This window comes from Solenopsis invicta, chromosome 13 (assembly GCF_016802725.1).
Source record: "Solenopsis invicta isolate M01_SB chromosome 13, UNIL_Sinv_3.0, whole genome shotgun sequence".
Lineage (NCBI taxonomy): Eukaryota > Metazoa > Arthropoda > Insecta > Hymenoptera > Formicidae > Solenopsis > Solenopsis invicta.
Window position 1 is genome coordinate 3308671 of NC_052676.1, and position 13953 is coordinate 3322623.

Sequence of the window (13953 nt, forward strand, 5' to 3'; positions counted from 1 at the left end):
TGATTCAAAAAGTGTTTAAAAATTCACGAACATACTTTCAACATTCTAGAATAAATTTAGAAACTTTGTTTTAAAAAATAATAAAATGTAGTATATAATTTAATAAGTAGTACCGAAGTAATCATAAATTAGGTAAAAATAATATTTGATTTAAAAAATTATAACTTTATAAGAAATAAATGTATAAAAATAATTTTTCTTGAGTTTTTCAGTTTAGGTATAAAATTTTGGAAAAAAATATGAGAACTTTAAAATCTTCAAAAAATATAATTATTTGTGCATACGAAAATAAGTGATTAAGAGCAGGTAAGAAAAATCGACAACAAATTAAAATATGTATTTTTTATTTTAATGCCAAAATGATTTATCTTTTAATGCATAAAGTTTATAAAATGTGAAGAACGTAAAAACAAAGAATTTTACATTTCACTCTTTACCACATAAAATACAAAAGTAATATTTTTGGCGCGAGTCGCAATCGATTTTCTTGATATTGTGATTCATACAAGATGGACGTTTACAAAGAATACAATGTAACATAGTTAATGTGTTGCACATCGTACAATATCCTTTTTCTCTGAAATTTTCAAATAGTTTTGATTGCGAATTTATTTTAAAAATGCTTTGGATCATTGAATTAGAGTTTAAATCAATGTTCAATGTTATTTTAAGTCTTTTTTGCAAATTGTTTTGCATATGAGGAGCTGTTAACAACAATACGAGTCTTTTTGTAAAATTATATTTATTCATCAAATTTTTATTTTCCAGATTGTATAAAATATTGCTGTTAACGACTCCTTGATCGAGCATGCCAAAGAAAAGCCTCATAGTCCATCGCATCGTTTTTCTAGATGTCGAATATTTTTCGCACAAAACGTTAAAATTGGAGGTTCCGTCTTTTGTACTATTATAATGGGAAATTATTTTTTTAGTATCTCTATCTGTTTTATTATTTTTATGCAAACTCGATATAAGGCATACACTTTTGTTTTTTTCTGGCGTATAATTTAATACAACTAAATCCTTAGTATAAACAACACATTGTATATTATCAACCATAGCAGATTTTTGAGAGAAAACATGATTTAGACTAATCATTCTCAGAGAACATGCCTCTTTCATTACATAAACATCAATATAAGAGAGCCATTTTTTATTACAGATAATATTTCTGTTAGTTTTATAAATCGGGGTTGAAAGTCGACACACATAATCCGCATGTACAGATGTCATTTTGGTTTCAACATTGCCCGTATATGGAATCGCGTTTAACATATAAAAAGTTTTGGAATCATTTAAACAGAAAATTTTTATTGCATGTGCATCAAGTTTACCGTTGTAAACCTTCGCAAAAAACTTTCCTTCAAATTCAAGAAGCTGTTCACCCACAGTACAATTCTCCGAAGGAGTATAATATTTGGTACAATTTTCGATGAACAGGTCCCAAATTTTTCTGATGGCCGTCAATCCGTCGGCAGTTTGTCTGTCTTTCCTTGTAGTTTTGTCGTCGAAGCGTATACACGAACCCAGAAAAATGAAACGATCACGAGTCATGACAGTTCTGTACATGGTACAATCTTCTTCTTCCCACATTTTTGTCGTATCTTTATGTGTATCTCCTTGTAGTCCAGCAAAATATAAAAGACCGATAAATGCTTTTATTTCTGACAAATCTGTCTGTCCCAGATAAAACCCACATCTCTGTTTTATTTCCTCATTAGTATGTGTTACTATAATCTCCAACAATTTATCTGGAAACAACAAACTCCAGACCTCTAATGGCGTTTTTGTTTCTTTCACTATTTGTTCACATTCAGGCAAACGTGTGGTGACTGTCGATTCATGAGCCTCCGTACGCAACTTTTTGTTGTTTTTCGCAACATACTGTTTCGGATGATCTGCGCTGGTAGATGGTTGTTGCTCTACTTTATTCTCGGTACTAACAATTTCGTACGAACTGCATTTGTAATTGTCACGGTTAAATTCATCACTCTCAACTTCGCTTTCCGACAGAACATGGTCCTCTTCGTCGTCTGATTCTTCTCCTAAAGCCTCAACATTATTTTCTTTGAATATGTAGTTAATGCTCCTGTCGATTTCATTCTCCAAATTCATTTTGCCTAAAATAGATTATTATAAAAAAAAAATTTTTCTTTGATAAAAACATATTAATTTAGAATGAAAATAGAAACTTACAATGATTTTTTTTTACACAATTTTCACTTTTCATGAAAAGTTATTATCTTATTAATTGCGTCATACGCAAAATTGAATCGTACGCAGTTTACAGAGAGACTGACTGACGACTGCGTTCACCCATCACTATTGTATCCCCATCATACGAGGTCTGGCTATTAAATAAAGAGGCTGCGTGCGCGCAGAAGGCGTCCTAGAGGGATAAGGACGCAGGAAAGGGAAAGAAATGCAGCGTTGATTAGCTGGAAGTGTTTATTATTCCAGTACGAAATGAGCGTGAAGCTGGCAGCCAGACCTAGCAGCCAGCCAGGCACGAATAGGGCCTCGTAAATAAAAAGTGATTAGAATTACAAAAAATCAATTGTTAGCCAATGCTGCGCTCAAAGTAATAACAGATATGGCATTATTTCAAAGACAAATCATAGTATTAATAATAAAATAAAATAAACTAATTATTTAACAGTCTGATATGATAACAGTAAATACCAAAGACAAACACATATCCGTAGAGAGTCGAAAAAAATCACAGACACACTTTTGAGTGAGCATAAAACGACGGAGTAGCGACCGAAGCGATGACGGCTCTTATTGTTTATTTAAAAAATTAATTAACAATTTCACTTAAGTAGCAACCAAAGACGTACGCATATCCGCAGAGAGTCGAAAAGAGTGTGTCTGTGATTTTGTTCGACTTTCTGCGGATATGCGTACGTCTTTGGCTGCTACTTAAGTAAAATTGTTAATTAATTTTTTAAATAAACAATAAGGGCCGTCATCGCTTTGGTCGCTATTCCGTCGTTGTATGCTCATTGAGAGATGTGTCTGTGATTTTTTTCGACTCTCTGCGGATATGCGTACGTCTTTGGCTGCTACTTAAGTGAAATTGTTAATTAATTTTGTGAAAGAATATTTTGGGTTATTTTAATAGTTTTATAATGTATAATAAAGTAAAAAAATTAATTCTTTACTACAATAATAAAAACTATTTTTTCATATTTTTATTATTATAAATATTATTTTATAAATATTATTACAGGCGAAAAAATACCCAACATTTATAACTTTTATTTTGCTGAATCTTATCATTTTATTAGGTGAATATATTTTTTTCTAATTATATTATTTGTTCAAAATGTTCATCTTTAGCTTGTAAACATATTGCTCTTTGTACCACAGAATGTTACTAATTAATTTGCTTAAGTTTAATGAAATATTTAATAATTAATATAATTAGGAGATTAATTTGATCACCAAATTTGATAATGGTGCGATCTTCAAAACCGTCTTAAACAAATTATAGTGAAAAATATTTATAAAATTATCTATATCTTGATAACCGAATCCAATTTTTATAAAATTATCTATATCTCGATAACCGAATCGAATTTTTTTACTTATAGCGTATATGAACTTTTTATGTTATTTTGTGTTTTAATTTATTTCTGAAGTTATAAAATACTCTGTATAAATATAAAAAATATAAAAGTTTCTGTCAAATTGCATTCTTGCTAAGTAGAGTTTGAAGTTCTGCTAAATAAGGAAGTAATTAATGATGTTTAGTGATAAATCTACTATAAATAACTCAACAAGATTAAAAGGAAAACAAGAGAAACAATCCAACGTTTGGTTAATCTAATCGCTTCTTTATAAAATGTGTTATGACATCTGTCCGTTTTATCGCGCGTTCTTAAATTAATGCATGAAACAATAGATTAAGATCGAATTGTTCACTTAGTTGCGTATTTATTTCAATTTTTGAAATTGTTATTCTTATTGAGTTACTTCATCTGTTTAGATAGAAACAGATGTTATAAGAAAGCGATTAGATTAATCAAACTTTGGATTAATCTAATCGCTTTCTTTTTTTTTTCCTTTCAATTGTTAATCTTATTGAGTTATTTTATCTCTACTTAGATAGAAACAGATCAACGAGCGTTTTCACTTATATCGTATTTTTAAAGTTTATTGATTAGCATATGCAAAACGCAAAAAATCTTATATCTGCACTCATTTTCCGGAAATAACTTTATCTGAAAAATTACATTGCACATTCTCACAAAAAAGTGACACAAGTTGAAATGTTTCGAATTTTGTATTATGTAAGGTACACAAGCCGAATAAGGCCCACCTAACTTATTTTATTTTCTATAAATTCTATTTACAAAGATATTGAGACAAACTAAATGAAAATAAAATGTTTATTTCAACAACTTGCAAAAATAAAATTATCTTCTATATAAAACATTTTTAAGTAAACAAAAAAGAAATGTTTTTAAACTCTGACATTGGGCCTTATTAAATTCTTGTGCTTTTAATAAGGCCCAAATTAAAAATAAATTGAAAATAACAAAGGAATTAAGTATTATTTTCCAACTCACTGTTAAAATGATTATTAATCACAAATACGAAATCTTTTAAGATCTATTTTACTAGTAAAACATCACAATTATTTTTAATTTTGTCTAATTAATATTTTAACTTTAAGAAATTCTGGCTATTTTAGTGCAATTTTAGCTTATGGAAAGTTAGTATCATTGAAAATCGTTATTCTCTGTTGCAAGCCACATACATAATAAACAAATGACAATGGCTATAATAATAAATGTACAAGTGGGCCTTATTTATTAATACATTATTTATAAAAAAGTATATTTATTCTAAAAAATTGATATACATATTTGTTTTTTCCTATAGTTAAAAAATTGAATAATATTATAATATGTTGTAATAAACCATAAAATAATGTATACTTATTAAATTTACAACACATTTATATAAAAATGACTGATTTACTTACTTTGTTACAAATTTTCGTTGCACTGAATAAACGTGTTGCCTCTGGTATTAATTTCCTATTCAGGAAATGATGTTCAGGAAGTAGATAAATTCCTTTATCTACTTCCTGTGACATACAGTGATGATAGACGGGCCGGGTTTTCTCGCGCATGCGCGACGGTAGAGCGTGGAAAGCAGCAATGTAGCTATGCAAATGTAGATAAAATGGGCGCACAAGGACCCGGCGTACTACTTTATTTATATAGTTTACATGAACAAAAATGTTGCATAAATAAAAAAAAGCGTGCGTGCGTGCGTGCGTGCGTGCGTGCGTGCGTGCGTGCGTGCGTGCGTGCGTGCGTGCGTGCGTGCGTGCGTGCGTGCGTGTGACATACGATGTGTAAATATCATTAAAAATCTATTTTTTGTAAAATAATTTGTTTAGGGTCTTGAAGATCTCCCTTTTACTATCAACGGATACTTTACTGTAGCTTTAATGGACGCGCATGCGCGAAAAAACCCGACCCGTCTATCAACACTGATGACATATCTTTTAAGCACATATTTTAAACATAAAACGAGTTTTTAAATGGTAAATTGAAAAGTGGGCCTTATATAGTACTGGGCCTTATTCGGCTCAAGTACCTTATCAGTTGCATTTTAAATTATTTGCCACTAATTGCATCTTTATTTTTTATTTTAATCATCCACTTGAATTTAAATTAACATTAGAGCAAAGAGATTTTTACTTGTAAAACTATATGATCTTGAGCTTGAAAAAAATTTTTTTTAATCAATTAAATTTTACTCTATTAACATTTTAATTTATGTATTAAGTAGTATGAGTCAAATAATTATTTTTTAATTCATTATTTTGACTGCTGCTATAATTTTTCTTTTTTTTTTTTACTTGTATGTTACAGATTAAATCGCAGGATCTGAGAGGAGGTAGAGGCCTGGGAGAAGCATATGGCAACGGCGGTGCAACCTTGAGGTAAATATTTCTTATTTTTTGGATATGATTAAATTATTGAATATTTAATTAAAAATTAAATTTTAAGAGTTTGATGTGCCTGTTAGAATTAACTTTTCAAATATTAATTATTTTGAGTACAATTTTAATTTTTAAATCTTATGTTTGTTTGTTACAGTAATCACCGTAGTTTCGTAGCTGATTAACTCCGCTCGTTGCGCATCGGGTCGGTGAGTCGTAAATCCTAAATCCTAATCCTAAATCAATTTATTTTATTTTATTTTTATGCTTTGCAAATATCCTGCGCAGGACTAAGAAAAGGACACTAAAAAAAAGAGTTTGGTAATAACTACTAAATGTTGAGTGAAATAATGCCAATTAAACATTCGATTAATAGATATTACCAAAAATATTACTAAACTCTTTTCTTCAGTGGACTCAAATAATTTTTCGAAGGGGAAACCGAGTACCCAATCGCGCGCGATCGGTCTTCGGGAGTGTCGTGTAAAGTACACTGAAAATAAAGTCTGATAATAAGCGCCAAATGTATGGTGTAATAGTATCAATTAACTATTTCAATGTAACTAAAAGTAATTTTACTTTAAATATTTAATAAAGTTATACCAGATTTGGTAATACTTACTAAACATTTAGGAAAATAAAATTATTATTATTTTTTGACGTAATGACAAAATATTTAATTGATACTATTTCACTATACATTTGGTAGTTATTACCAGATTTTTTTTTCGTGTATCATCGCGCGATCGTAACCGTATTTTCGCGAGTGAATTAGTGCGATCCTATTGATGATCTGAGAGGAAGAGGGTGAGGCCTGCGAGGCAATCTTCAGGTGAGTTCAAATATATACAACATATACACACTGAAAAAGAAATGAGGTAATAACTATCAAATGTATAGTGAAATCAATTAAATATTTTGTCAATACACCAAAAATAATTTTATTTTTTTAAATGTTTCGTAAGTATTATCAAATCTGGTATAAGTTTATTAAATATTTAAAAAAGAAAAATTCATTTTTCTTACAATGACCAAATATTTAATTGATAATATTTTTCTGTACATTTGGTAGCTATTGCCAGTCTTTCTCATTGCAGGGTTTATAACAATATCTAGCTTATCTAACTAATGGATATCGTATGTTACAGATATTCTTCGAGGTGGAAGACGACGAGAAGAGGACATCACCCATCGTCGCCGACTTACCATATAATAAAATGAACGAACCGCAGCCGGTTCGTCGCGTCGCGCGTTTTTTCCGGGAGTGTCGTTTAAGTATTGGACTAATGAACTTTTCATAACTCCCATTTGATAGAATCCTAATTCGAGGGCCGGGAATCGCACCCCCGCTGCTTGGCAGTGAATATCCTTACTGGGGCGTTGCGTATGGTGGGCGTGCGCGCCGCACCGCGACGTTTCATGCCGAAGTGCCCGTGCACGAGGTAATTCCGAGCCGCTTGTACGACATGTTCGTCTGCATGTTGCGCGGTTGTCTGGATGTGTGAGTTTACACGCTCTGTCTCCGGCGATCGGTTCGGTCCTAAGCGGTTAGAGTTCGGATCAGTTTCTTTGGGTTCGCGCGTTTCTCTTGTTCTCGTCCACCATTCTAAGGCTTTCTTAGATCCTTGATGCCCTTTTTGGATTCTTTGGATCTGGGGTTCGAGCTGGGTGAATCACGTTTAATCTGACTTGGTCAGAACCTGGCCTTGTAGGTTAAGCTTGTGACGAGAGGCTGGCTCTCATTTCCTGATTCGTCTAAATGCTAGACGTCGGCAATGAGTACCTTTTCCTCTTGTCCTGCCCGAGTGTTTTGTCGACGCCGCTTGGATATAAGATCCAGTGGGACTGATTAAGATGATCCGTTGGCTGGGCCTATGAACGAGTCAATTTTAGACGAGATTTTTGTGAGACAACAGACGTAGGAATTCAATATGATTGATTTCGTTTTCTCCCGCGTGGGGCTTACCCTTGTTCGGGGGCGGGTACGCGTGCGTTCTACGTGCCGACTCGGGGTGCTGAATCTACGGGAATCCTTCTGAATGGGAACTCATATCATGGATTTTATAAACCCGAAGTATCGCGCGAGAAACTTTATAAATAATAAGTCCACGCGCGCAAATTTAGTATTATTCGCGAGTGTTCCGCGTGTATTCCGCGTGTGCAACGAGAGGAAGAGGACAACCTAAATGACACTGAGAGGAGGAGGAGGCCTGGGAGAGGCATCGGGCGCCAGCGGAGCAACCTTGGGGTAAATATAATATTTTATTTATATAAATTTAATAATCTCTCCCTTTTATTTGATCTTATCGCAATAAATTTAAAAAAAAGTTACTTAAAAAAATTCATAAAATTTTATACACACCCAGAGGAAAGTTATGTTTTAAATGATAAAATCGTTTCTTTAACATAGTTTTTTTAAGTTCAAATGAAAATACCTTGCGGAGAATAGAAATTTATTTGATTTAAAAAAATAACGTTATTAGCCTTTTTAAAAGTAAATAAATTATTTGTTCAAATTATTTGTTTGATTCAAACAAATAACTATTTAATCAAAGAATTTCTTCAAGTCAAAAAAATTTTTTTAACCGTATAGCATTGCACAAGTTTTTTTGAATCAAACAAATATTTTTTAACTCAAAGAAACCTTTCTTATATTGTATAAGAATTAACTTTTGAAATATTGAAATATAATTATTTTGAGCGCAATTTTAATTTTTAAATCTTATGTTTGTGTTACAGTAATCACCGTAGCTTCGTAGCTGAGTAACTCCGCTCGTTGCGCATCGGGTCGGTGAGTCGTATCTAAATCAATTTAGTTTATTTTATGCTTTGCAAATGTCCTGCGCAGGATTAAGAAAAGGACACTAAAAAATGAGTTTGGTAATAGCTACTACATGTTGAGTGAAATAATGCCAATTAAACATTTGATTAATAGATATTACCAAAAATATTACTAAACTTTTTTTTTAGTGGACTCAAATAATTTTTCGAAGGGGAAACCGAGTACCCAATCGCGCGCGATCGGTCCTCGGGAGTGCCGTGTAAAGTACACTGAAAATAAAGTCTGATAATAAGCGCCAAATGTATAGCGTAATAGTATCAATTAACTATTTGGTTAATGTAATTAAAAGTAATTTTACTTTTTTGAATATTTAGTAAAGTTATACCAGATTTGGTGATTACTAAACATTTAGGAAAATAAAATTGTTATTATATTTGGACATAATGACAAAATATTTAATTGATATTATTTCACTATACATTTGGTTGTTATTACTAGATTTTTTTCCGTGTATCATCGCGCGATCGTAACCGTATTTTCGCGAGTGAGTTAGTGCAATCTTGTCGATGCTTTGAGAAGAAGAGGATGAGGCCTGCGAGGCAACCTTCAGGAGGTGAGTTCAAATATACACAACATATACACAATGAAAAAGAAGTCAGGTAATAACTGCTAAATGTATAGTGAAATAGTATTAATTAAATGTTTTGTCAATATAACCAAAAATAATTTTATTTTTCTAAATGTTTTGTAAGTATTACCAAATCTGGTATAAATTTACTAAATATTTAGAATAGAAATATTATTTTTGGTTCCAATGACCAAATATTTATTTGATAATATTTTACATTTGATAGTCATTGCCAGTTTTTTTTTCATTGCAGGATTTATAACATATCTAGCCTATCTAACCGATGGATATCGTATGTTACAGATGTTCTTCGAGATGGAAGGACATTGAAGAGAGAGGACATTACCCATCGTCGCCGACTTATAACAAAATAAACGAACCGCAGCCGGTTTGTCGCGTGGCGCGTTTTTTTTTTCGGGAGTGCCGTTTAAAGTAACTGGACTAATGGACTCAAAAGACTCTTATAGACTTAATTAGTCCACGGGCGCAATTTTAGTGTCTTTGACGCGAGTGTTCCGCGAGTGCAACGAAAAGAAGAGACACGACCGGGATCTAAGAGGGGGCGGAGGCGGCATCGAACGTCGCGTCGACACACCTTCAGGTTAGTTACTTATTTTTTATAAAATACCGTTGATCTTCAATCAAGAAAAATACAATTTAAACTCAAGTAAAAGAAATCTGAGAAATGGGGAAAATGACGCAAATCAAAATAAAGATAGTTTTTAAGCCTGACATAACACTATTAAAATTAATATCTGCATTACTTTGAGAGAACTTAAAACAATGTGTGATTATTTTTGTGTTAATATATAAATATGTTAATATATAAAAAATATAAAAGTTTTTTCTAAATTTACATTTTTACTGAGTAGAGTTTGAGTATCCGTTACTTAATTGATATTGTCGTATTAATATATCGCTAGTAAATACTGTTGTAAATAATTAATTTTAAAATACGCAGTTTTCTTTTTTCTCTCTCTCGAACAATTTTATTATGTATGTTTGATTTGTGTCATTTTTCTTGCGGAGATAGTGTACTAAAAAAAATATATATATATACAAGCATATTTTTCCCCATCTTTTATATTTTACATTGGAAAGTTGATATCCATTTTTAATATTAGTAAAAAAAGTGGCACGAAAAGAATAAAATGGGAATTTTAGTAAAGAAGTAGTCCTTTCACTCTTGTAATTTTTAGTACTGACTTTATTGGCATATTACAGAAATAAAATTTGGTGCAAGCCTCGTTAAGGATTTTTTTGATCCCTGACGATGTTTCACCAATAGATGCTCTTTAAATTCATGACCATACATTTGTTTCATTTAATTGACTGGAATCGCATTTGTAAGAATGACTAATTGAAACGATAGCGTAACAACGATATAAAGTTATTACAGACCTAACTTTTTCAATAGTTCTTTAAGCTTTATGCTGGATAAATATTGATTAGCGTTAACCGTGATCACATTATTAATATAGTTTGTAAAATCCTTTTGTCTCTCCTGGATTAGTTTAGGCAACTTATTGGATATTAAGATGCTCATTTCCTTGGACCGTTCATCGTCGTGGTAGAGGCTCGTCGCGTGAAACTGAAAAGATAAATTTGTTGGAAGATTAGAGACAGTGAAAATAATTAGTAGTAGATGATTAATTAGACTTTTACATTGCGTACAGTCCAACTGATTGAGGAATGAGAGACGTTACACTGAGAGAATTATTTATTAAATCAAAAAAATTTTACTTGATTAAAAAAAGCGGTTTATTTGTATACTCTTTACTAAATATTTATTCGAAACATACTGACATACTTTGTTGATTAAAAAAAATGCTTTTTAAATTGAAAAAAAGTATTTGTTTGGATAAAGGTAACTTATTAATTATAACAAAAAGATAAATGTTAAGTACAAGGAAATATTTACCTCGTTGAAACGTCTTTTTTTAAATTTAATTTCAAAGAATAATGTCCAGGATTCATAAATTTGTTGTTCAAGTTTGAAAAATGTTATTTGAAAAATCTGAATAATTTTTAGTCTTTTTCCAATCAACATAATGTCTAAAGTACTTAAATGAGTATATTTAAAAAAAAATTAATTTATATATTTAATAAAATGTTATTTTAAATGTATGAGTGTTGTCTTAAATCTAACAAATATTTTTTTTTTATTTAAGACAAACACATTCAAAGAAATGTTATTTTTTTATTTTGATAAATATTTTTCTTAACATATAACGTAAGAATAATCAGTATAAAATTACCTTTTCAAAAAAGGTAAAAAAAAGGTGCCAATTTATGTGTGTGCGCGCGCACCTTATCTATAATTTTTTTTAAAAACTCAAGTGGTACTATTTTTTAATTCAACTTAAATGTATTTTTTCCAAAAAATGTATGAAATCTTTAAATTGCACCAATTATAATAAAGAGAATATATTGTTGTTTGAAATAACTGTTGTACTACTTTTAACGAATAAAATGCAAGTGATAGTATATTTATTTTTTAAGTAAAACCCAAGTAGCGGTATCTTTAATTACTTTTTAAATAAAATTCAAGTGATACTGTCTGTGTATTTTTATTGAAACATTTTTCTGTTCTAACCTAAGTGGATGTACTTAACTTAAAAAAGTTTTAATGAAATATGTAACATTTAATCTCAAAGAATTAAACAGAAATGAGAATGTTTTATTAAAATAAAAAATTTTTAAACTACAAAAATTGGCGCTGCTGTTTTACAACATTTTATTTAGATTATAGTTAGACATTTAGCCTAAAAACATCTTTAATATGTCTTGAACTCCAATTTTGGACATGCCTCAAATTAAGATGTGTCGCCTGGTCATTTTATTAACCCTTGTTATTTTATCAATCCTTGTCTGTCTTTCATGTAAATACGACAAAATTTAACATTTTGTTGCATCACATTGAATCCGTCATTTTGAAATTAAGTAGCAATTTAAAAAAAAAAAATCTTTATGTTGACTTTCAAAATGAAGCCAGAAATGACTCGGTATTTTAATTTTTGTTAAAAATATGTACTTTTTCTTACTTTTACATCATCAATGTTTGACGAAATATGCAGATCAAAGGGCAAACTCAAGGATGTTGATTTTTTTTTAAAGAGTATTATCGTTTGTCTTTAAAATGAGTTCAGGAAGTAGTCGATGCCTTGTTTTTGTGGAGGATATGAGTTTTTGAAGGATTGGGACATATGTGGTGTCTATCAGGCGCGAAAGGGTTAAAAAGTAAATTAAAACAAAATTTTACATCAAACACTGTAAATAAATTATTCAAAAGTACGCTACTAAGATTTTTCTATCAAAAATATCTCTCAAAAGAACTGTTTTCATGCAAGAAGTCTGAAAACGAATAATTCAACAGTATATAGATTGTTAAGAAGCGCGTAGAGCAAAGATAGAATGAAATAAATGTGAAAACGATCTATACTCTTCTAGAAAAAAAATATATTGCTTATCTCTATGGCGTATCTCCAGAGGAATATAGGAGAAATACATGGGTGCAACGGAAAAAAATATAGATATGTGCTTACGGCTTGTCTTCGCTGCCCAGACGTTGCAACAGATCAGGATAAGCCCGAGTGCTATCAGCTTCATCTTTCTGCGTGAAATAAAAGTCACGGTCTTAGTTATGCTTTCGACGCAATCGCAATATCGCATATTTTAAAACTAAATTTGCTCGTTGTTATCAATATGTTATTATCAATACGTTGCCAATATTATAGCGATAACTATCGTGATAGGGCGTCGCGATCATCGGAAGTGTATCTCGCAACGTTCAGCGGCGTGGCGTATAAGTTGTACATACACGTTGGATAATCGCGCAAATGTAACACGTACTGAAGCGCAAGTCGAAACGCTCGTAGGTAATATTTTTAATTTAGTCGACAGTCGACAGTCGTCACTCGTACTTGTACTTGGAATTGTACATTTTACATTATCTGTGAATACTTATGGCCGCGCCAAGGCCTAGAACGGTCATCTACTGTTTACGTACGGTTTGTCGTAAGTTGATTTATGTGAGTATTCCGATAGCCGTCGTTCCAAGTCAGCGTTTGATTAAAGAACGAATGATACTGGTAGCTGCAGAAAAATATGGCGGTATATTTATATAGGTGGGGGAACTCTTAGGCGCCGATATCTAATCTCTTCAAGTCGGACATCAAGACATCTGGTGTTGATCAGTCGTGTATCTTAACTATTTATCAATCTTTGATCTTTGCGGAATTTGGATTCCGAAGAACGGGAGAAATCATGCAATCTTATGTTCTCTTCGTTCTTTTTTCGTCTAAAAATTCCATTGGGTTTTGAATTGTTGCAATCACAAATGTAGTTTAAATGGCAATTTTTCATATTGCGTAGCGAATCCTGGAAAGGATACGCGAAGCAATTAACTGTAATTATGTAATTATGATGTATTTTGGAGCGCAAGAATTTGTTTTTTTTTTTTTCTTACAATGAGTTCTGTGTGAATCTTATCGAAACCAGAGATTAGATTGTTGATTAGATTATAAGACAGCTGGTTACGCTGCAACTTGTGTAACGCACTTAAATAGATGTCAGGAA

General features: G+C 31.3%; 1 protein-coding gene and 2 long non-coding RNA genes across 3 annotated transcripts in view; 1 reads left to right on the top strand and 2 right to left on the bottom strand.

Moving 5' to 3' along the window:
• The window catches only part of LOC120359438, a 32832-nt gene that overhangs the window by 13734 nt on the left and 5145 nt on the right, over window positions 1-13953 (top strand). The window contains exons 3-6 of the long non-coding RNA XR_005576222.1: window positions 5895-5965; window positions 6123-6797; window positions 7114-8213; window positions 8705-9976. This is a non-coding gene — a long non-coding RNA (uncharacterized LOC120359438). The remainder of the gene's footprint in view (window positions 1-5894; window positions 5966-6122; window positions 6798-7113; window positions 8214-8704; window positions 9977-13953) is intronic.
• On the bottom strand, window positions 371-2495 carry LOC105202399. Its single transcript, XM_011170893.3, has 2 exons — window positions 2197-2495; window positions 371-2120 (listed from the first exon to the last, which is right to left on the bottom strand). The coding sequence occupies exons 1-2, from the start codon at window positions 2228-2230 to the stop codon at window positions 427-429; spliced, it is 1728 nt and encodes a 575-aa protein (XP_011169195.1). The 5' UTR covers window positions 2231-2495; the 3' UTR covers window positions 371-426.
• LOC120359437 lies at window positions 10560-13489 on the bottom strand. Its single transcript, XR_005576221.1, has 3 exons — window positions 13385-13489; window positions 12921-12988; window positions 10560-10966 (listed from the first exon to the last, which is right to left on the bottom strand). It is a non-coding gene; the product is annotated as an uncharacterized LOC120359437 (long non-coding RNA).